General features: G+C 46.1%; 5 protein-coding genes across 5 annotated transcripts; 3 read left to right on the top strand and 2 right to left on the bottom strand.

Moving 5' to 3' along the window:
- Window positions 1–1,658: 1,658 nt before the first annotated feature.
- On the bottom strand, window positions 1,659–2,953 carry MYCFIDRAFT_213618 (uncharacterized protein; the record flags this gene model as incomplete). Its single annotated transcript, XM_007923811.1, has 1 exon — window positions 1,659–2,953. One exon carries the CDS (start codon window positions 2,951–2,953, stop codon window positions 1,826–1,828), a length of 1,128 nt encoding a protein of 375 aa, XP_007922002.1. The 3' UTR covers window positions 1,659–1,825.
- Window positions 2,954–3,377: 424 nt separating this feature from the next.
- Window positions 3,378–5,990, bottom strand: MYCFIDRAFT_26855 (uncharacterized protein; the record flags this gene model as incomplete). Its single annotated transcript, XM_007921594.1, has 1 exon — window positions 3,378–5,990. The coding sequence occupies one exon, from the start codon at window positions 5,988–5,990 to the stop codon at window positions 3,378–3,380; it is 2,613 nt and encodes an 870-aa protein (XP_007919785.1).
- An 80-nt stretch (window positions 5,991–6,070) lies between these two features.
- Window positions 6,071–9,005, top strand: MYCFIDRAFT_201884 (uncharacterized protein; the record flags this gene model as incomplete). Its single annotated transcript, XM_007923812.1, has 7 exons — window positions 6,071–6,145; window positions 6,914–7,109; window positions 7,172–7,520; window positions 7,676–7,884; window positions 7,986–8,481; window positions 8,533–8,748; window positions 8,805–9,005. The coding sequence occupies 7 exons, from the start codon at window positions 6,071–6,073 to the stop codon at window positions 8,824–8,826; spliced, it is 1,563 nt and encodes a 520-aa protein (XP_007922003.1). The 3' UTR covers window positions 8,827–9,005.
- Window positions 9,006–9,418: 413 nt separating this feature from the next.
- On the top strand, window positions 9,419–11,776 carry MYCFIDRAFT_193271 (uncharacterized protein; the record flags this gene model as incomplete). The annotated part of the gene is made up of 1 exon (XM_007923813.1): window positions 9,419–11,776. One exon carries the CDS (start codon window positions 9,419–9,421, stop codon window positions 11,774–11,776), a length of 2,358 nt encoding a protein of 785 aa, XP_007922004.1.
- An 11,002-nt stretch (window positions 11,777–22,778) lies between these two features.
- MYCFIDRAFT_170795 (uncharacterized protein) lies at window positions 22,779–23,363 on the top strand (the record flags this gene model as incomplete). Its single annotated transcript, XM_007923814.1, has 5 exons — window positions 22,779–22,808; window positions 22,839–23,003; window positions 23,031–23,054; window positions 23,081–23,240; window positions 23,269–23,363. The coding sequence occupies 5 exons, from the start codon at window positions 22,779–22,781 to the stop codon at window positions 23,361–23,363; spliced, it is 474 nt and encodes a 157-aa protein (XP_007922005.1).
- Window positions 23,364–23,512: the final 149 nt, after the last annotated feature.

Consider the following 23,512-nt stretch of genomic DNA (forward strand, 5'->3'; position numbering starts at 1 on the left):
ATAAAATATTCCAAAAAAGGGGAACGAGCAGGCAGCGCTGCCCAGGGCCCTTAGTGCATTCCGCTAGTTTAATTTATAATTACGTATGTGATTATTATACTACTTACGGCTAGAGCTATTAAATACGGTACAGTCCTTAAGCTTAGCATCCTTCTTTTAAACAGGTAGCGAGGAAGGCCCTACTATTAGTTTAGTATTAGTTGTTAGGGTCTCCTATAGGCGGTAAATCTCGAGGAGGTTATCCTTTAGCTATTATTCTTAGTATAGAGTAGCGAGCCTGTTTTAGGTAGCTTCTTAAAGTCTCGCTACTAGCTAGGGGCTAAAGGCTAGTTAGCTATATCGTCGATTAATAATGTTATTAAGTATGTCGTTAACAGGTAACTCTAGGTCGTTACCTAGAACTATAAGTTCTTCGGTAGGCCTAGTAGCAGGCTCTTTAGTAGGTGCTTTAGTAGGTACTTTAGTAGGTACTTTAGTAGGTACTATACTACTAGTATTGTTATTGCTAGCGCTACTAGCGGCGCTACGGTTATTATTGTTTCGTAATAAGCCGGCTATTATAATAAGGGGTAGGACTAATAATATATTATAGCCCCTTATAGTACGGATATAGCGGAATTAGTAGGTATCGGCTTAGTGCGATTAACTTAGTATAATAGGCCGTATAGAAGGCCTTACTTAATAATTAGTACGGTTGTTTAATAGAATAGTACGTATAGGTCCCGTTCTTCGGGTATAATATAGTTAAATCGATAGTTTTCGTAGCTATACCGCTAAAAGCTTAAAATAAGGACTATCTAGCTACTGCCCTTAAAGGGTAGATCGAATACTATATAAGAAGGGTTATATTAGTAGGTAGATAGGGTAGTAGTAGGTACAAGTAGTATTCGATAGAGATCTAGGAGAAGAAGGAGGAAGGCAGGCTAGTTAGCCTAACGCTAAGCGCTAAGCCCTGCCTAAGGTACTAAGACCCTAGCTTTACTTAGCCTAGTTATATACTAATTACGTATAGCCTCTTTAGCCCTAATATTAACCTATAGTAGCTAGAAATAGCGCTTTAGTATATCGAATACGTCCTTAGAAGTTAACTTCTCGAAGGACTTACTATAGTAATCTACGCCCTCGAAGAATACCTTATCTAGTAGTAAATAGACCTCTAGCTAGTAATAAGTACCTTATAAAGGCACGTACCTTACTCTATCTATAAACCTCGACTAGTCCGGTACTTATACTAGATTACTAATATCTAGTAACTTAGTATTCCTACCTTCGGTCGATACGCTATTAATACTATCGCTAGTAATAACTAGCTCGTTATCTCGGCCTCGAGGCTTGTATTCTATACTATAAGCTACTCTAATCGCCTTATAACTAGCGACTATCTCTTACGAGTTAATCTCGTCTATTTCCTCTTTCGGTTCTACGCTAAGCGTACCTATATTATATATAGTATTGTCGTTAATATCGGACTAGTATCTATCGTCCTTATCGAATATAGCGCTATTAGCTTGCTAAGAATAAGAAGAAGAAGCTATTATATAAAAGAGCTAGGTTATTAGCCTTCGAGCCTTAAAAGTCAATCGAGTAGATAACGAGTAAAAGAGCCGCCGAGTGCGGAAGAAGGAACCTTAGACAAGGGCTTAGACATACGCTATTCCCTATAGAAGCATAGCCGACGAAAGACCTACAGTGCTAAATACAGTGTAGCGCTTTCTGCACACCCTTGCGGTGCTAGGGTTCGTGCATGAACGATCTCAGCCGTCGAGTTTTCAAAGGGATAGAACCAATGCTCTCCTACAAGAAAGACTGTCTCCCGTCAGTACACCTAAGTCATCTGCGTCCAATCGACAACACCCGAGGCGTGCTTCTTCGGCTTGCGCTCTCGCCCACTTCTTCGCCGCTTGCCTTCGCCAATGGCATTAAATGAAGACGTGTTGAGTGACTTGCGCTTCTCAGCTGGCCTTATTTCGCTTGGTGTACGCATCAAGCTCATTGCAGGCGTTGGAGGTGTCGTTCTGGAGCGCTTCGAGACCCTCGATGCCCTGGTCGTAGGCATCTCACCGGCCAGAGACCCTCGCCGGCCAGAATCGATAGACTGGCATGGCACCTGCTGCGGTGCAAGAGTGATTGTGTCGCTAATTTCAACCTCACTGTGTCGTAAATGTTCTAGTAATTTGATCGCAGCCATGATATCACGAGGTTGCGCCTCCTCCGCAACAATGCGCTTGCGCAAAGCTTCAATGTCGTCGCGAATAGAGCTCCGTGGTAGTTGCGGTCCCGAGCATGCAGTCAGTTGCACGATGTCTTGACTCAGCTCTGCGATGTCATTGAGCCGATGTCGTCTGTCATCTACGATGTCAATTTCCAATTGGCTGATCTGCTCAGCACACGGGGCGAGGTTCCTGTGCTCTTCCATATGGTTGACACGGTTCTGGAGCTCTTCGACGAGGCCGTTGATGGCCGTGAGTCTGAACCATGTACTCGGGTCAGGGTGACGAGCCTCGATCATCGTAAGCCGTTCGTTGCAGCGTTTCAAATGTTCTGACAGCTCAGAAAAGTTCCTTGAGCTCTCCAATGCTCGAAGACGAGCGTCGAACTGAAGCATCGAGCTGATGGGTGCGGGCGGAGCGATGGACTCAAGACGGGCTATGCGTTGTCGAAAATCGTCCATCGCATTGTGATTGCTGGCGAGCTGTTGCAGTTCAGCAAGCCATGGAGTAGGATCTGTGCATCTGGCGATGCTGTCTTGAACGCCTCGAATGAGCGTTGCATGATCTTGCAACGAGGCGCTTAGTTCTGCTTGCTTGTCTCGCAGCTCTGCCAGCCCCGCATTCGTTGTACTTTCGAGTTCGTCTTGCCGTTGCTTGTAGCGCTTCAAAGATTCCTGCACTGGGCCTTTGTTTACTCGAGCGTTCGCGTCTACGTGGCACAGAGGAGCGCGTGCATTTTCCATCTCCTTTTGCGTAGTATGAATTTATGTCATGAACAGTCAGTCTACTTGTCTACAAGACATTAGACTGCCAACACAGTGGCTCGTTCCGTCTATATCGAAGGAGTGCTTCTGCGTCAAGGCTATCATCATTTCAAGTCTCGAGCTTGGCGACGCGCTAGGATCTTCGACGCGCCACGAAAGCTTCTTCCTTCCAGGATTGAGGGATGCAACGGCTGCCAATCAATTCTTGCAGACTTGCACGCAAATATGATTTATGATGCATCACACATCACACTCCGCCTGTGAGATCGAATGATGTCTGCAATGTGAAACAGATGCGCGACGTGGGTTGGCACGGTCCACGGAATTGAAATGGAACTGATTATGCCAAGCCATCGCCGTCTCGTGCCGTACTCGTCTGCATGGCACGATACAATCATGCTCGCTACATCTGATTCAGCACTGCTTGAACGCCGACACTGCCGCTGTCTTCTCGCCTCATGATGTACGGTCTAAGATCGGCTTTCTCAACGCCTTGCAGAGAGCCTGCGCCCGCACCAAAGTTCCGAAGTCGATCTCTGAGCGCGTCAGGTCCGATGACAAAGAGGTTGGCAATTTCTGTTAGGACTTCCAGACTTGGTTGGAATGATGGAGGTAGATCCCACGAGCGCAAAAGCTCGATATACTTTGTAATGTCCTTTGAGACGACGAGGGCTCCAGTAAGCGACACCGGGTAAGACTTGAAGTGCGTCAAAAGAAGTGATCGGAGGCCGATCGCTAGCTCTAGAGAGAAAGCATCCAGGACGCGTCCAGACAAAGACGCCTTTGCTCGCGAGTGAAGGCGGTTGAGGAATGTGTAAATTGACTGACACGTAGACGTCTGGAGTTGGTCCAGCTGTAAGGTAGCATCGTCCTTGGGCCTAAAGTCTGTCTTTCGTTGATTCGAGAGGAGTCGCTGAGTCCATGAGATTGCTACGTCTATTGTCTTTTGCAGAACAGCATCAATTTTGCTTTCCATTCTGTCAACAAAGTTGTTGGTCTGTTTCTCCAGGTCCCTGCGGATGGTAAGATTGCTCGCTGCCAAAGGAAGGAGCAGCATCTGTATTGTCGTAAGCATGAGATGCAGCACGCTGACCGCAGTCCGGAGGTCAGTGATGTAGCTCAAATCAGGCTCCGTCTTGGTGTTCGTTTCCGCCGCAGTGGCTGAGTCGATAGCGGCATCCAGCGCAGTCTCTAGGTAGATCTCGCCCATGTGCGTGATCAAAAGGTGAAGGAGTTCGCGAATTTCCTTTGGGGTTTCGTTGCCTCCACCAGCCAACTCCAGTCCCCGACCAACACCTTCTGCCAGCCACTTGAGCATTCGTTTGGTGAATGGCAAACTGAGCTGTCCGTCTTCATCGGTGACGTCCACGTCATGAGGCGCCGCATGATCCTTTGCATGGTGAAGGCCGGCGATGCGCATGAGCATGGCTTTTTGACCAGGCTGCAAGTCCGCACTGTCTAGTCGCTCAGAGTATGCATCGCGAGCGCTGCTGATGAACTCCTTGCTACGAGCAGAAATGGCACCCAAGTAAGTAGTCGTTTGAACAGAGACCTTGCGTCGTCGAGAATGATAAAGCGTGAATTTGAACAGCAGACCCTCAAAGAGCTCGCCGAGATTGCGCTTTTCCCGCTCAATATAACTGGTGCCCGTGAAGTATGGCACGAAGAGCTCGTCAAGTTGCTGGTCGAGGACGGCCGCACTGACCGATGAGACTGGCTCCGGGTGATCTGTGAGTCCATGCGCTTTGAGATCTTCCACCAAAGCTGCGATGTAAGATCTAGAGGCTTGCAAGGAGCGAAGGAATGCCAGCGAGGAGATGCTGTCGGCTTTATTAAGGACCATCTCCAGCCGTTGCTGGATGGACTGTTGAAAGACTCGCTGCAGAAAGCGGGCGAGAACTTCTTCGTAATAAGGAAACGCACGCTTGATGATGAAGCTTTCCTCCTGGACGACCACTTTGACCTCGTCAATAAGGGACTGCAAGCTTGGTTCTACACCCGGTGGTTCTGTGTCTGGATCTGCCAGTCTCTCCCATGTATCGTTGTCGACCACTAACTCCTCTGTGACGAGCTGGGATCTGTCGATGAAAAATTGGTGTTGATTGACGAAAAGTGATATGACAGAATTGCCATCGCCAAAATCCTGGAGCGCTACCGCACACTCCCTCATACCATCGAAGTTCTGCCTTCGATAAAACTCGTCGAATGATTTCAATAAGTCCTTCTCCAACATCTCCAGGAACTTTTCTATTATTTCTCGCGGTTGATGGCCATTTCTGCCTCTTCGTATGCTACCCGTAGGAGAATCGGTTTCGTTGCTGCCATTGATGCCGTTTGCGATGTGATATCCATTTGTTTTGGGCGCTGTTCCGTTCTGCGCCTCGATGCCTCGATGCAGCCGTTGCGATATCTTGAGCAACTGACGGGCTATGTGCGCACAACGAACCTTGCCCTCGCCGCCACCCGTCTTACGAACATCATCAAGACTCGACAAGTCGCCTCGCTCGCTGACTTCCAGCCAGCACTGGAGAATGAACTTGGCGTCCTGAGCGCGCTGCCGTTGCCTGTCCAGCTCTTCTAAGCGCTCACCAATGCGCATAGCAGCGTTTCCGCCAGCATCGCCGTCACCATCCAGCGTCCTCTCCAGACGGTGGAAGGATGCGATGGCACGCTCCAGCTCCTGCTCTCGCGACTTGATATTGGTATTGTGCTGGTTCTCGGCCCTCCGAACGCCGGCGCCTAAGTCATTCTCACGCTCCTGAAGATCCTCGCTCAGCGTCTTCAGCCTATTCAGCGCATGTTCGAAGGTCCGGATCAGAGGCTTGGGGTCGAATGCCTGGCTCGACTGCGCGGCCGCAGAGGTAGGCGCGGACCTTCGGGCAGGAACGGCAGCATCCGACAGTGACTCTACAAAGTCCTTGACAATGAAGTCCTTGCTACTGAATGTATCGAGACTGAAGACGTGGGTGTGCCGGATGGATTGGAGGGTCGCTGGGCGGGAGGAGAAGGCAGACATCAACGACGCAGCGTCCGGGCTGCCGACGCGCGACATTACGATTTCGACGCAGTCATCAGTCGTCGGGATATTGGTGCACAATGGCGATGGCGTCTGATCATGGTCCCTTCTCGAGCGCCAATAATGTCTGTGTACACTTGACGAGCAGCAGTAACGTAAGGTAGCGTAGATAAGCTCAGAGCTGCCAGCCAGCCAGCCAACCAACCCAAATCTGCCGACATTTGGCCGTGGGTCAGGTCAGGCAGTAGTGAGGTGGGCACAGCAGCACAGCACAGCACAGCACAGCACAGCACAGCATGCCAGCTGTCAGCCTTGCGTTGCTGTTGCTGTTGCCATTGCCATTGCCATTGCCATTGCCACTTCTGTAGGTAGGCACATGCATCCTGCTATGATCTCCGCACTTGTATCACTGCCAGCCAGACATGTGCACTTCTTGGCACAGATGCACAGATGCATTCGATATCATTCGGTCTTGGAGATCGCATCCTTGTGATATGATAGATACTATACTGCAGAACAAGCCGGGTTCCCTAACGGAGGTTCCCTAACGGAGGTTCCCTAGCCTGAGGTTGCAGTGCTTGCCCGTTGCCTATGACACAGGCCTAACGTTACAGTAGTTCTAAACCCACCTTCCTTTCCCGGCTGTACTGATCGAGCTACGGGCCAGGTCTTGATTATTGCACCACCACTCACTGTCACATCAGCGCCGTCCTTCATGCTCTCGATCATCAAGCGACAACGCAACGCTGAGTCGGCCTCTGACTGACGCGCACACTGACAACATGGCGCCGTTGCAAAGCTGGCTTGGCCTTGGCCTGCTGCTCTGCTCGTCCGCACATGCATTCACCTCATCTCTGGCCCTCAAGTCCTCCACACACTCGCAGAAGTCGTTGCTGAGCAAGCAACACGACACCAATCCTAAGCTTCTGTATCCCGCCTACAACTTCTCCGTGCCAGTTGACCATTTCCACAATGAATCGCAATACGAGCCGCACAGCAACGCCACCTTTCCCTTGCGATACTGGTTCGATGCATCGCATTACAAGAAGGGCGGTCCCGTCTTCGTGCTGCAGTCTGGGGAGACTTCTGGCGTGGGGCGACTGCCATTTTTGCAGAAAGGTATCGCGTGCATATACTGTCTGCAGAGGGCATAGGCTGACTGTCGGCCTGCCGCTCTCAAGGCATTGTATCAATCATCACTCGCGCCACTAATGGCATTGGAGTAATCCTGGAACATCGGTACTACGGCACATCTTGGCCTGTCCCAGACTTATCAACGCATAACTTCAGGTTTCTCACCACAGCCCAAGCAATGGCCGATGAAGCATACTTTGCGCAGAACATCAAGTTTCCCGGTCTCGAAGAACACGGCGATTTAACATCCAAGACCACAGCTTGGATATCTTACGGCGGTTCTTACGCGGGCGCTTTCAGTGCCTTCCTTCGTCTCCAATATCCCGACGTATTCTGGGGATCGATTTCCAGTTCCGGTGTGACCAAAGCCATCTGGGATTATTGGCAGTATTTCCAGTAAGTATATCATAAGATGCAAGGCATGACTCCGCTCAGTGCCAACATCTGGAGCCGCCGTCTTAGACATAGGATGCTGGTCTCGGCCTTGGCTTTTACGGCCGACTATCTCTCTATTTGACGCACAGGCTGACCCTCGTACCCTTCACTTTCAGGCCGATTGCTGAGAAAGCTCCTCAAGATTGCATTGCCGCGCAGAGGCTGCTTATAGATGTTATTGACAGCATTTTGATCGACAAGAGCGACACTAATCTTCCTACGGAGCTCAAGAGTGTTTTCGGGTTTGAGAACGTTACATATCTCACTGGCTTCGCAGACGTTCTGACCAGCCCACTTTCCTATTGGCAATCGCTAAACTGGGTACGTAATGCGAATCTTTACTAGTGGTGAATCTAACAAACTTGAAGGATCCGGCCATTAGTTCCAACGAATTCTACCATTACTGCGATAATATTACGTCTACAGATTTGCTATATCCGGGCACTGATTCTCTTCGTTCAAGTGTGACTGGTCTTATACAACGAGGCGGACGTCACGAGCCGAATGAAATCCTTGTCGGTTCCATGCTCAACGCTATCGGCTACTTCAACCTGACCGTAGTTGACGACTGTGCAAGCCAGAATATGACTCAAGATGAATGCTTTGGCAGCGATCACAACAAGACTTACACTTCGGCCACTTCCATCGAAGATGCCTATTGGAAGAGCTGGCCGTATCAGTATTGCACAGAATGGGGCTACCTGCAGACTGGAAACACTCCCAAGGGTGAGCTACCACTGATTTCAAGGACTTTGGATCTGGAATATCGAAGCCTTATATGCCGAATGGCCTTCAATATCACCGAGCCCCCTAATTTGGAAGTCATCAATAAATATGGTGGATACGACATTTCGTATCCTCGGCTTGCTATAGTCGATGGTGATTGGGATCCGTGGAAGCCGGCCACGCCACATGCATTTGAGTAAGTACAGACGAAGTCTCTTTGACGAGGTCAAGCTCATTGGGTATTCAGATTTGGCGCGAAGGACCGCAGCAGTAATGTGTCAGAGCCTTTCATCCTGATCTCAGAGGCTGTTCACCACTGGGATGAGAACGGACTATTTCCGAACCAAACGACAGCAGAACTGCCACCTCCCAGAATTGTTGACGTCCAAGCAGAACTCGTGCAAGCTGTACATTCGTGGATGCTGGAATGGGATTCCAAGCGTATGAACGAAGGTAGCTACTCGTGAGTTTTCTGGAAAATCAAGCATCCGGGATGTAAACATTGATCATTATGGAAAGAACACATAACGACTTACGATGATGAGACGAGTTCATGAGAACGGCAGCCATATGGCACGCATTCAACAACTATTCGCAGAGCAGGAAAGAATGTGAAGAAGAACTACAAAGTGGGCGATCGATATGTATCTCTATGAAAGCTCATAAATAGACGAGGAGTAGATGTATGCATGGTTGGCTCGCAGTTCGCGAGCTGCTGAGACAAAGTGTAATCGACGGGCATAACAGTGCTCGTGGGTTGGTTACTCAATGCGGAGACTCCAATGCGCACGAGCTGTCTTTGATGTGCAGCATGTGAATAGAATGCAAGGTGGAACTTGGAAGATGAAAACGATAGTGAAGCTTTGGTAGCAGCTGTGGTCGGCTCCAGCTTCAAGCCGAAGTTGCCCCCACCCCACCCCATCCCCCCCAGTAGTGCGGGATCTCTACGAAAGGAGTTGAGATTCGAGAGTGACAAACAATGATCCATGCTGGCTGAAACACCGCACGTGTCTGAAGGCCCCATTGATTGTTGCATACAGAGAGAGGTATGCGGTTGCCACGCGAGGTGTGAGATCGCTCCACCAATCTGCCTCGGCCGCCGCCACCGCCGCGTCCAGTTTCACCAAACAGCAATGCCATCTCCATCACCACACCATAATGCCACCTCCCCACGTCATGCCACCAGCGGCTTGCCGGCGAGCAATCACACCTCAGACCCCAATCCAGCATCAGGTGCAGCGTCAGGTGCAGCTTCAGCTTCAGCTACGCCGAGGCCGAGCTTGATGAAACGACAGTCGTCCCAATCGTCGCAGTCGTCTGTACGCCTCAAAGACGTGGTCAGTCCTGGATCGGACCACCCACTCCGGGTCAAATCACGCCACACCAAGATCGTCCTCCCGCGCAACCACAGCAGCGCGCGCAACCTCGCCAAGCTCAACCGCCAGGCGCAGAACGTCCAGGCCCAGGCCCAGGCCGGCGATGATGGGCGCAAGCACTCGCGACAACGCTCGCACGAAGGCGACACCGAGATACGCCTGCCTGGCAGCCTGGACGAGTCACGACCGCAGATGAAGAGGAACTTGACAGCGTACCAGTTGCCTCGCAATACCTCGCACGCGAAGCTCAAGAAGAACCTCTCACACGGACAGCTGACCAGGCTTGGATCCGGCAGGAATTTAGTGGCCATGGCCTCCACAGCTCACCGAGCCCCTCCGTCGCCAGGCCTGAAGGGAAAGAGCAAACGTCCCAAGTCTGCCGAGATCGCTGGAGCTGGACAGGAGTTGAATGTACGGCAGGCAGAGCCACGACGAAGGTCGCAAGAAGAGAGGCAAACTCAACAGCCAGAATATGCCAGAAGAGCATCCAACAAAAAGGTCGGCTTTGCAGTCGGTAGTGTGGACTCGAGCGATCAAGAGGAAGTGCCAGAAATGGAAGGCAGCGGCCTGCAAGAGGACGAGTGGACGGAAGAGAGTGCCAGTGCCAGTCCCTACAGTACGCGCCAGAACACAGCCAACAATTCGCGGAGGGCCAGCATGAATGTGGAGCGCACGGTCGAGAAGCAGACCCCGGGCCAGCTTCTAGGCATGAAGCTCTCGGAGCAGATGCAAAGGAACGAAACCACGCAGCAGAAATCTACGGCAGAGGTCAATGCTAGCAGCGACAGCGACGAGGATGAGCCCCCAAGCCCTCGTTCCATGGCTCGTGTTAGGAAAGCAGAGGCCTTAAAGCCGAAGGAAGATGTGCGGCGCTCACCTCAAAAGCCTCCACAAAATGATGGACGACTTACAGAACGTCATGAACCTGTGCGTGATGAAATGGCACTGACTCAGACACAACCACATCAAGTGCGAGAACCTCATTCTCATCCCGTTGAGCAAACACCTCCCACGGCCGCCATTTCCAAGACTGTCCCTCAAATTCCATTTGCCAGAGCGAAAGACCAACCCGCAGGAGAAGCTCCAAAAAGTTCTCAAGCCAAAGACTACGCCAACCCAGCAGCTCGCCGTCTTTTGAGCAGTCAAAAACTGGCTGGACCAGCTGTTCTAAGCAATGTGAGCGCATTGGACGACAAGCACAGCCAACGTGGCTCGCCAGCCCCTTCGATGCAGTCTTCCAGGTCCAATATTGGAGACGGAGCTGCAGACGAGGATCAAGACGAGCTGGTCTCAAGATTCATGCCGAGTGCTTCGCATCCTTCTGGCGACAGCGGCGTCAACACTGCTGTTGGCACCCCGAACAAGGGCGGCTTCCACACGCCGGAGGAGGGCCACTCATATCTGTCTCAACACCACGAGAAAGGCTTTCAGGTCGGGCTTATCAGCCCGGGATCAACGGTTTCAGGCTCATCTGGAGCCACAACTCCAGCCACTGGCCGATCACGAACGGAACTACGATTATTACAAGAGAAGGCCCTCGCCGATATGGAGTCCAGGACTGATACGAAACCACATCTTCCGGCGTGGCAATATGACCGGCGCAATGAGACCCTCAAATCTTTCATGAGCAGCACAACTCTCGGCAGTAGCAATCGCAGCCTAGTCAACAATGGCTTGGGTATGGGTCCAGAAATCTTCCAAGGACGATTCAGAGCTGTTAACACCGAGCTCAGAGTAGTTCAGAAGTTTCGGGATCCACTCGGCGAAGCAATTGCGCGATTGAAGCAATGCAAGGGCAGCAAATTGAGCCAGCGTTCCTCGCCACAGAAGCCGAGCGCAGCCGGGCTTGCGTCGAGTAAGAGCGCCGTTCAGCTCCCTGCAACACAGAAGGCAAGCAGTCTGTCCAAGTCGGCATCGCCGCCAAAAGCAGCCGAGCCTCTCAAAAGAACGGCACAGAGCAGTGTCTCGTTTGCTGGCGGCGGCAGCGAGCGACAGCGCGCAAAGCGCGAAGTGAGCTTCGCAGGAGCACCTCAGACCAGAGAATTCCAGCGCGAACTGGCTGAAGGTACTCCATTTGAGATCGCTACGGTTCTATGGAACAGCTTCGAAAAGTGAAATGACATTATTGATGGCTTTCGGTCTATGCTTTTACATTTGATGATCGCGGTTTAGCGAGGCGTTTGCACATGGCGGGATCTTGAACAGCCCGGCGTCGTTCTTGCTTCGTTCTCCATCAATTACAAGATCAAGGCCTAGACAGCCTTGCTCTTTGGCCGGCGTGACGATGCTAACTAATAGAGACTTGTAGATAGATAGGCTAACTACGCGGCAGTAGCGATGGGTGGCCATATGGATTTTCAAACTTATACAGCGGTACGCCGTGTGGATAGCAGCGGACTATGTATAGGCGTGGGTATAACGTAGATTACTAATTGTATAAGATTTTGCATATAGAAGGTAAAGAACAGTATATCCGTTCCTATTAGAAGTCCTATATAGTTAAACTAGGGTAAATAAGCGTTAAGAAGGTAATACAAAGCGTATATAATAGTGCGCGCTATTCGAGCTCGTTAATCTCGTCGTTAAGACTACCGTCGGTACTAAGATAGTTATTATTCTACCTATACTTTAACCGGAGGTTCTAGAAGAGGTATACGAGCTTATTAATAGTATAGTAAGATAGGCGGTTATAGCAGAGGTTATAAATAAAGTTATAAGCCGACTAGTTACGCTTAGCAATACTAGTTATTAGAGCTAGCGAGAGCGACAGTATATATAGTATAGATAGGTCTACTATCTCGTCTAGCTAGTAGGTTTGCTACTACTAAAGGATAGTAAGCGACTTATAGCTATTCTACTTAATAGTATCGCCGAAGGGGCCTTCGCGTTGCTTAAGAAGTAAGAGCTAAGCTAGAAGTATCGAAACTCGGTCGTTATCGCTATAGTAATAATCGTATAGAAGCTACTCTTAAAAAGCTATTAACTCGTCGTTCTTAATCCTAATCGGTCGGCTCTCGCGTTACTAAGGGTTAGAGAGATAGGCAATAAGTATTAGCGGATAGTATACCTTATCGAAGCGGTCTAATATAGTATCTTAGATCTCGGCGGCTAGAGCGAGCTAATTGTCGTACGTCTTCTCTATTAGCTACTTATAGTTAGCAAAGACGTAACTAAGCTTAACCTTATCGCTCTCGAGCGTAATAGTAACCTAAAGGAAGGGCTTAAGGAAGTCGCGAAGGTAAATAGCGCTCTACTAGAAGGAAGGGTTGTAAAACAAGGATTTAATCTTATACTATGCCTTACGTTCTATAGGCGCCGCTCTATAAGCGAGGACCTTCTCGTCGCTAAAGGCAATACGCTAACAGACCGGTATATTATAGATAAGTCCGTTAACTATATTAAACTTGCCTTACTAGCGAGTCTTACCTAGTAGCTTCTAGCTTACGAATTCGAGTCTAGAGACTTCTACGAGTTTAACGAGCTACTAAGTAAAGTTTCCGTAGTCTTTAGCGTATTTAACGTATATAAGGACATCGCCGTATATCTCTCGAATAGCTACTAGCGCGTACTTGCTAGTTATAAGGCGATTAATAAGGAGGTATATATAGTAAGAACCGTAGCCGAGATTAATTAAATGCAGGTAATAGTTTCGTAATATTAGGGCTAAAGAGGCTATACGTAATTAGTATATAACTAGGCTAAGTAAAGCTAGGGTCTTAGTGCCTTAGGCAGGGCTTAGCGCTTAGTAATAGGCTAACTTGCCTACCTTCCTCCCTCTCCTTCTAGCTCCTTATCGAATACTACCTATACCTACTACTACCCTATCTACCTGCTAATATACCCTTCTTATATAGTATTCGATCTACCCTTTAAGGGTAGTAGCTAGATAGTCCTTATTTCAAGCTTTTAGCGGTATAGCTACGAACAAGACTAATCTAACTATATTGCGCCCGAAGAACGGGACCTATACGTACTATTCTATCGAAACAACCGTACTAATTATTAAGCAAGGCCTTCTATACGGCCTATTATACTAAGTCAATCGTACTAGACTAATATCTACTAATTCCGCTATATCCGTATCTTAGGGGCTAATAATACATTATTAGTGTTACCCCCTATTACAATAGCCGGCTTATTACGAAACAACAACCGTACCGCCGCTAGTAGCGCTAGCAATAACAACGCTAGTAGCATAGTTCCCGCTAAAGTGCCTACTAAAGTGCCTCCTACTAAAGAGCCTGCCGGAGAGCCTATTAAAGAAGAACCTACAATTCTAGGTAATAATCTAGAATTACCTGTTAACGACATTCTTAACAATATTATTAATCGACGATATAGCTAGCTAGCCTTTAGCCCCTAACTAGTAGGGAGACTTTAAGAAGCCACTTAAAATAGGCTTACTGCCTTATATTAAGAGTAGTAGCTAAAGGATAACCTCCTCGAGCTTCGCCGCCTTTAGGAGGCCCTAATAACTAATACCGAGGCGATAGTAGGGCCTTCTTTACTACCCGTTTTAGTCTAAAAGAAGGATACTAAACTTAAGGACTGTACCGTATTTAATAGCTCTAGTCGGAAGTAATACAATAACTACATTCGTAACTGCGAGCTTAACTAGCGCAATATACTAAGAGCGCTGCTAGATAACTACTTATTAGTCGTCTACGCTATGTAATACATTAATAGCGACCTAAAACGCACCTAGGATAACTACTTTGACTCCCTTACTAATCAGACCGCTGTTTAGTAGCAAACCTATAAGACTATTATACTAGACACCCTTAGAAACCCTATACTAAGGCAGCAACACGCTTAGGACTAGTACCTTCGGGCTAAACAAAAGACTAATTAATCGGCTCGTTTATTTAAGGCCTATTTAAAAACCCTTAAAAACGACCTTCCGCCTAAGACTAATTCTATATAGATCTCCGAGATACGCCTAAAACTTAGATAGGAGCTTATCCTCGAATTAGACCGTCGCCGTATATTCGAGCAAGCCAATCTAACGCGCATTCAATTTATAGTCGAAGTAGAAACAGCCGAACGGGCTGTTTAGCTCTAATAACGACTAGAATCGAGGATCCGACTAGCTAGTACTAACTGTAGTAACCGTAGCCGCGGAGGAAACTAAGGTTCCTACTATAACAATAATGCTAATAATAGGAATAGTAACGACCGTAGAAGAGGCCGTAGCCGACGGCTATATAGAGGAGGCCGCGATAGGGGCCGTAGAAGGGGCTCGTATCCCTATAATACTAACCGTTCTACTAATAATAATAACAGCTACGGCAGTCTACTAACCGGGTTGAAGTGCTTTAATTGTAATAGCACTAGCTATCTACTAGGCTAATACGACAAACCTAAGGACTAGGCCCGAATTAACCGTACTTCTACTAAACACCGAAAGTACCTCTTAGCGGCTAACGCTACCCCTATAGGCTAACCTTCGAAAAAAGAGTAAGCGCCGTACTAACTATTAGCCTCGTACGGCATAAGACTATCGACATTGTGCTAGCTATAATACGCTCCTACCTTATATAGGACACGAAGGGCACTAACTATTAAACTAAGGTTATACTAGATCTAGGAAATTCAGTTAGTGCCCTTATTAGCTATCGCTTAGCTAAGCAATTAGACCTTCGACAACTGCCGAGGACTAACCTACTAACCCTTGCTTAGTTTAATAACGCTCGGCACTTAACCTATAGGGCCTACTATGTTCCTATAGTTCTAAAGGACGACCTCGGAAATAAACGCCTACTAGACTTTACTACCTACGCAGTAGATATAGATAACCTATATAGGGGAGCTACTATTATTATTAGCAACCCTGTTCTTAAGTACTACGCTGTAGCTATAGACCTAGGCCTCTAGAAGTAGCGATTTAGAATCGCTAGGAAAGAGGATATTAAACACATTAATGTTAGCGAGTGCCCTAATAATATTAGGGTCCTATTTATTAGCAACCTAATACCTGCCTTAGCTAATCCGATAGCTAATCTTCTCGGTAGAGATAACGATAAACCTGTACCCCCTAATAGTATAGACCCTAATTAGCTCTCTCGTATACTAGTGCCTATTCGAGAAACCTATATTAATGTATTCAAACACTACCTAGCATCGACATTGCCTATGTTTAAGGAGACGGATTACAAGATTAATATTATAGAGGGCAAAGAGGTTCCTTTTAGCCCCCTCTATAACCTTAGTAAGCGAGAGCTTACTATATTGCGTAAGTACCTAGAGGAAAACCTAGCTAATAGCCGCATTCGGTATAGTAACAGCCCTACTAGTATACTAATCCTGTTTGTTCTAAAGAAGGATAGTAGCCTACGGTTATGCGTTAATTACCGTAGACTTAATGCTATTACTATTAAAGACCGCTGTCTACTTCCGCTTATTAATAAGACCCTCGATCGCCTTTCTAGGGCCCACTTTAACACTATACTAGATATTAAGGATACGTACTATCGTATCTGCATTCGCAAGGGCGACGAATAGAAGACGGCCTTCCGCACTCGCTATAGCTATTCTAAGTACTTAGTTATGCTATTTAGGCTAGCTAATGCCCCTACTATATTCTAGTCCTATATTAATCGGGCCCTATTAGGCCTATTAGATTACCTCTATATAGTTTGCCTAGATAACATCCTAGTTTATATATACTTACCTAATATTGCGGAGTACTAGGCTATAGTACGTAAGGTCCTCGACCGCCTACGAGCCTATAGACTATATTACAAGCCTTCTAAATGCACCTTCGCTACTAAGGAGGTAGCCTTCCTTAGTTTTATCGTATTAACTAATAGTATTAAGGCTAATCCTAATCGGATTAAAACAATTACTAAATAGCCTGTTCCTACGTCTATTAAGGAGCTTTAATCGTTCCTCGGCTTCGCTAATTTCTACCGCCGCTTTATTAAGAGCTATTTACGGTATATAATACCCCTAACTAAGCTTACTAAAACCAAGGCCAACCTGTCTAGAGAATTCAAATAGACTAACAAGACACAAGCCGCTTTTAACGGTCTAAAGAAGCGATTTACTAAAGTCCCCTTATTGTATTATTTTATACTAAGCAAGCAGATCCGTATTAAGACTAACGCTTTATAGTTCGCTATATCGGCTATTATGTTATAGCAATTAGATAAGGACAATTACTAGCACCTAATTGCCTTCTTTTTACGGAAGATAATCGATATAGAGCGTCGATACGAGACCTACGAGCAAGAGCTCCTAGCAATCGTAGAAGCCTTTAAGTATTAGCGCTACTATCTCGATAGTACTTAGTACACAATTTAGGTCTATACGGACTATAACAACCTCCGTAGAATTACGAAGGTTACTAGGGTTATAGGTCGATAGGCTAGATAGGCCGTCTACCTCGCCGGGTTCGATTTTAATATATTATATCGGCTAGGCGTAAGCAACCCTACTAATAGCCTATCGAGGCGACCTAATTACGATAGCGAGACTTAGTATATTAATTTATTGTTTCTAACCCTATAGTATAAGATTGCTATAGCCCGTATTATTAATAAGTAAGCGTAGGATAAGCGGACTTTCGGACCCCGCGGCGGTAACAAATACTATAGCGGAGTTATCGTTCTTCTAGTATACGTTAAAAGAAAGGACGTAGATCGCTCGAGCTATAATAACTCGATTAAAGATATTACTATTTATAGCGATAGCACTATAGAAGAGGTTGCAGTAGTTCTAGCTACTAGTACTATTAGATATATATAATGCGTACCTCGTTCGATAGTACGGGTACTATTAAATAACCTTATAAAGGGGGATAATTAATCGTTTATAGATAAGCTGTTACATGCTTAGCAGAGGGACGCCTTTGCTATTAACCGTATTAATAGGCTTATAAGTAGGCGAACGACTCGATCTAGTAAGAGTAATTAGTCGATCGACGACAAAGGTTACTTGAAGTTTAAGGGCAGATATTATGTCCCCGCTAAACAATCGATTAGATAAGAGCTTTTAATAGACCCCGTAGTGGTTCGGTTTGCGAACCACAGAACGTATATAGTTTGGTTTCTTGGCGGTACCCCTCCGGTTTAGTTCCGGTTTGGTTTTTTACCCCGCTAGTCTAAGCCGGTTTCCGAGGAAATCCGACTAAACTGCGACGATATGCGACGACATACGACGACCTCGGATCGGGTCCGGGGGCCCTATATTGCATTTGCATCTGTGTTTCAGGCTGTTTAGACGTGTTCCGGCGTGTTTTGGGTCGGGTTTTTGTCTGTAGCCGGCACGTGGCCGGCAAACCGGTCCGTGCACCGGTTTCTTAGCAAACCAAACTAAACTAAACCAGAATTTCGGCTTGGCAAACCAAACCAAACCAACCCGGACTACTGCGGGGTCTAGCTTTTAAAGAGGTACTATAATAGTAAGCTCGCTAGTTACTATAGTATAGAGAGGTCGCACGAGTTACTATCGCGCATATACTACTAGCTAAATAGTAAGCGGCATATAAAGGAGTATATATAGACCTATATAGTATACTAGCGAGTCAAAGCACTAAAGCACTTACTATTTAGCGAGTTGTCTTTACTCCCTGTTCTAAAGAAGCCTTTTATAGAGCTTATAATAGACTTTATTATAGGCCTTCCTCCTACTAAGCGTAGAGGCAGTAAGGATGTATATAATACTATCCTTGTTATAGTAAATCGATTTACTAAAGGCGCTCGATACATCCCGGCGCGCAAGGATTAGACTGCTATTAATATAGTAGAGGCGCTATAGACTAACATCTTCTATACCTATTAGGGAACCCCTAAAGGGATCGTATCCGATCGTAGATCGATACTAATATCTTACTATTAGAGCGAGATTTGCTTATAGCTAAGACTAAAGCATCGGCTATCGACAGCCTTCTATCTATAGACTAACGGTTAAATAGAGAGGCAGAATGCTACCCTATAGTAGTACCTACGTAGCTATATTAATAAAAACCCCGAGGATTAGGTTAACCTCCTATAGCCTACGGAATTCGTATATAACAATAGCGTGCACTTATCTACTAAGGTTTTACTATACATAGCTATAATAGGCTAGAATACTACTATACTATAAGACCTACTATCGCTCGAGGCCGAGCGTAAGGAAAGGGAAGCGCGTTAAGTACTAGAGATACTAGTAGCTATTAAGAGGGTTCAAAAGATGCGAGAAATTCACGCTAAGATAGCTAACAAACTAGCAAAGGCCTAGGCCTATTAGAAGGCCTACTATAACAAACACTATACGCTAATAACCTTTAAGCAGGGCGATATAGTTATACTAAGCACGAAGAACCTCCGCATCCGTAAACACCTATTACCTAATAGCAAAACAAGGCCTAAGCTCGTACTAAGACACATTAGCCTATTCCGTATTCGAGAAGTTAAGGGCTCCTCCGCATAGGCCTATTAGTTGTAGCTTCTACCTTATTATACTATCTATAACACCTTCTATATATCCCTCCTTAAACTATACTACTAGCGTAAAGGCGATAAAGCGCCTGCTAAGTTAGAAGAAGTCTTAGCTAATAGTAAAGAGCTATAGTCTATAGAACGTATCCTAAAGCACTAGACTAGGCAAGGCAAGAAGGAGTACCTATTAAGATAGTAGGGCTATTTACTAGAATAGGACTTATAGGAAGCTAAAAACTCCTTTAAGGACATAACCGAGTTATTAGATAAGTATTAGACTAGCGTAAAGAATAAGAAGAAGGCTAAGGGCCTATAATGTTACTAGAAAGGCCTAGGAATAATGCTACCCCCGGGGTACTATTAAGCTAACTAATTAGAGGCAAGCAATTATTAGCAAAGGATAACAAAACTATACTACGATAACGAACGCGTAACGAGTACTAACGAGCGCACTATAACTATTAACTAATCGCCTACTCTTTTAAGGAATCTATCTCTTTACTAGCGTACCCTATAAAACCCTCCTCTTAGCGCCCCTCTTGTTTCTACGTTCTATCGAGGCCTAAGGCCTAGGCGGTCGATAGAGGCGGCGCGCGCGCGTAGGCAAATAGTGTTAGTAATAATAATAGTAACGACGGCATTATACTTATACTAAAGGGCGACACGGCCGGCGCGGCTATATTAGTAACGGTATTGCGGAGTATATTATTAGTCGAAGAAGGAAATCGAAAGCAAGGTAAAGTTAGCGCTAAGACGACTAGCGCCGCTATTATTAATATTACTTGCTATTATTACTACGCCTATAGACACAACCTTACCTATACTACGAGCCTAAGGCACCTTTAATCAAAACTTTGATTAAAACTTTAAGGCTAAGTTAAAACTTTAAGCCGCCTAAAGATTAAGCGACTAATAGACTAACTAAGGGCAAAACTATAGAGCTAAGCTAGCTAGGGTCGATCTTGCGGACAATAGGTTACTCCTCGATCTTTCTAACCCTTTAAGCGAGGCGAACCTTAACTACTACACTTATAATAGCCTTTACCTATAGAAACTAGACGAGCTATATTTTTTCTAAAAAGTAAAGAATAGCCCTCGTAATAATAAGAACAAACCCTCGGAAGCGGACAACCCTCGGAAGCGGATATTACTAGGTCTTTTAAAAGTAGACGTAAAGAACTCGATACGATATTACTTAGAACGGAGGCAGTGCTACAATACCTCGTACGTCTACCTATTATAGTAGGGAAGACGCGCTCGTATTATAATTAGTCGAAGGCCCTTAATTCTTGTAGATATATATTACTTTATAGTTTATTATATATAGAGATAGCGTAGTTAGAGTTATATATTGTATTGTTTAGAGGTAAGGTTTAATATAGTTATATAATTAGGTAGTTAAGTGTTTAATTTAGCGCGGGCTAAGTAGCTTATTAGACTTGCTAAGTCGACGGCAATAGAGGTCGTAGACTGTAGATAGGCTACGAGGGCGCGGCCTTTAGAAGGGAAGCATATATTAGGGCTAAAGAGGCTATACGTAATTAGTATGTAACTAGGCTAAGTAAAGCTAGGGTCTTAGTGCCTTAGGCAGGGCTTAGCGCTTAGCAATAGGCTAACTTGCCTGCCTTCCTCCCTCTCCTCCTAGCTTCTTATCGAATACTACCTATACCTACTACTACCCTATCTACCTGCTAATATACCCTTCTTATACGTAACTGCCCGATTTGTATTAGCTCTAGCTAGATTAGGCCTAGCGGCTAGGTAGAAGGCTTCTAGAAGCCCGATAAGAGCTAATAGAAGGCGGCCCTTACCGTTCCCGCTACGCTAAGCTAGGCTAATCTAAAGATTAGTAACTACTTACTAAATTTCTTATACTAACTATATTCGAAGCATTATTAGTTGTTACCCTAATAACGTTCTTAATACTAATATCGTCGAGCACTCGTATTATAGCGTCCGCTAGGTTCTTAGAGGTATATCGATTGTCCTCGAAATCCTCGGATTTAACGAAAGCGGCGCCTTTCGAAGTAATAGTAAGATAGTTAATAATCGACTCGCCGCGAGGATTAGTCTAGCTGTTAGTTACTAATATAATACGACCGCCTCTTCTTCGCTAATCCTCGATCTTAGCCTTAAGGGTTTCGTACTTAGTATCGAGTAGGTCGCCTATTATTTCCTTCCGACTTAGTAGTATAAAAGTAGGAGCTAGTATTCGTATAAATTCTCGGAAAGTAGGGTAGTTAGTTATAAAGAGGGATAAACTAGCTAAATATACCTACTTAGCGTACGCCTTAATAGCAACTCGATAGTAAGCCGCTAACATCTACTAGATACCTAGTCCTTATATTGCTTAAATATATAATAGACGAGGAGTTGCTATATAAGAAGGCTCGCTATTAAGACGATAAGGCTAGAAGGCCTTTATTAATCGTTAAGGCAACTTCTTATATACTCGAAGGTACTTTTTAACTCGCCGCTTCTTATTCGAGACCTATTAACTATTACAATACTTATAAGTAATAATAGGGTACCTCTAACTAAGAGTATTATACTTACGATTAACCTCTAGCTAATAAGCTGCTTCCTTAACCCTCCGCTTTAACCGCCTCGCTCTCGTCTTCTTCGATAGACTTCTAATAGAGCTACTACTACCTTAAGTCGAATTAGCTATTATAGAAGACAATAGTTAGATAATTAGGCGATAACTAAAGAGCTAGAATAGCGAGAATAGTAATAACTAAAGAGCTACAATCTATAGAAGAATAGGTCTATATTAATAGCTTTTATACGCCGAGAAACTAGCTTCCCTTACTGCTATAATTATCCTAATACCGGCGGTATCCTTATCTACTAATTTCTTCTATAATCTATACTTAAATATAGTCGTTCTATATACTAGAAGTATCCTTAGACCGCCTATTAATTAGGTGCGTCGTTTACTAATCGCTAAGGGTTAGAAATTGCTAGATACTAAGGGAACCTCTTCGAATACTTACTAACCTCCGAGCATACTATATATTCGAGAGAGCCTAGTTAACTATACCGGAATAGGCATAGCGCCAGCTAAGAAGTAATGTCTATCTACCTCCTAATAGGCTTATAGATAAAGAATCGCGATAGAAGGTAGGCTACTAGGTTGGCTAGGTAGGTGCACGGCTAGGCATCAATTTAGGCACTCTAAGGGTTCTTCCTCCTATAAGCCTAAGAACAAACCGTCGCAAATAGCTAGCTTTTGCCCTCCCCTACGACAATACGACAACACTACACTGTCGCAATATACCGAACACTTAGAGGCCCTTCTACGCGCTAAGTTCTCGGCCCTCCGATATTCTATACTAAAAATCCATCGCGCTACTGCCGCTATCTTGCCCCGAAGGGCAAGCTCAAAAATGTAAAAGTTCGGGCAAGTTGTCGCAGCAGACCAAAAATATATCCTATAGCGTTAGGATTAGCGAGTATTTTGTATAGAAGCGATTCTAGATCGTACTATAACGCACAGCCATCTTATATATTATATAATACCAAAATGCATAGTTGTAGAGATATAGCTAAAAAGCATGTTTTTTTGTTCGGGCAATTGTATACAGGTAGAACGGTTTGTCTTCAGGCGCTCCGCTGCACCTTCTACCTGTCTATATCCGGTCTAGTCTTATCACGTAGCTGATACAATACTCGGAGCGCCTGAGAGGAGGTAGATGTCCATAGTGGAATCTCGAACACCCGCAGTGAACACGTAGATCCGTAAGTTTAATTAGTTTTGTGGCTCGTGGATGGACATCTCTACGCGGCAGTGGAGCGCGCCTGTGCCACGAGAAATTCCCTTTCAGTCCGCTCCGGGCCACGGTGATTTGACTCGCACCAGAATAGTGCGAGCGGCGAGGCTCCTGATTAGATGCTTGGCAGAGGCCGAAGAGCAAGCAGTGAAGGAACAACAACAACAGTCAAAGCGTGCGCCGTGCGGTCCTACGCTCGTTGCCCGGCGGATGCCTTGCTCTAGATAAAACTTCCGCGAGCATTTCATGTGTTCTGCTGGGATTCCTTGTCCTGGACAATCCTGGATTTCATGGTTCGTAACAAATCAGAAATCTCAGATTCTACGGGCCGCTGGGATCCACTTTCACGCCGATGCGTCCAGACGCTGTACTCGGAGAGGGGATGTTTCATTTGATTCTTGACAGGCGCAAGGCCCAGCAGCAGCAGGGAGCACTCCCGTCATTATTCGGAATCGAGCCGGCGAACGCCAATCGCCAACATCCACGCGACTTTTCTGCGGAGAGTAGTAGTGGGGAGAAGCGAGAGACCGCTGCAGGAACCGTTAATCGCTGAAGATCCCGACGCCTTTCCTGTAACTCGTTGGTCGTTGTTCGACTCCTGTGCTCCCTCGCACGCGGGCATGATTTGCGCGCTGCTGTGGTGTGGCCTGACGGAC

The sequence above is a fragment of the Pseudocercospora fijiensis genome (assembly GCF_000340215.1).
Source record: "Pseudocercospora fijiensis CIRAD86 unplaced genomic scaffold MYCFIscaffold_1, whole genome shotgun sequence".
In the NCBI taxonomy this organism is placed as follows: Eukaryota; Fungi; Ascomycota; class Dothideomycetes; order Mycosphaerellales; family Mycosphaerellaceae; genus Pseudocercospora; species Pseudocercospora fijiensis.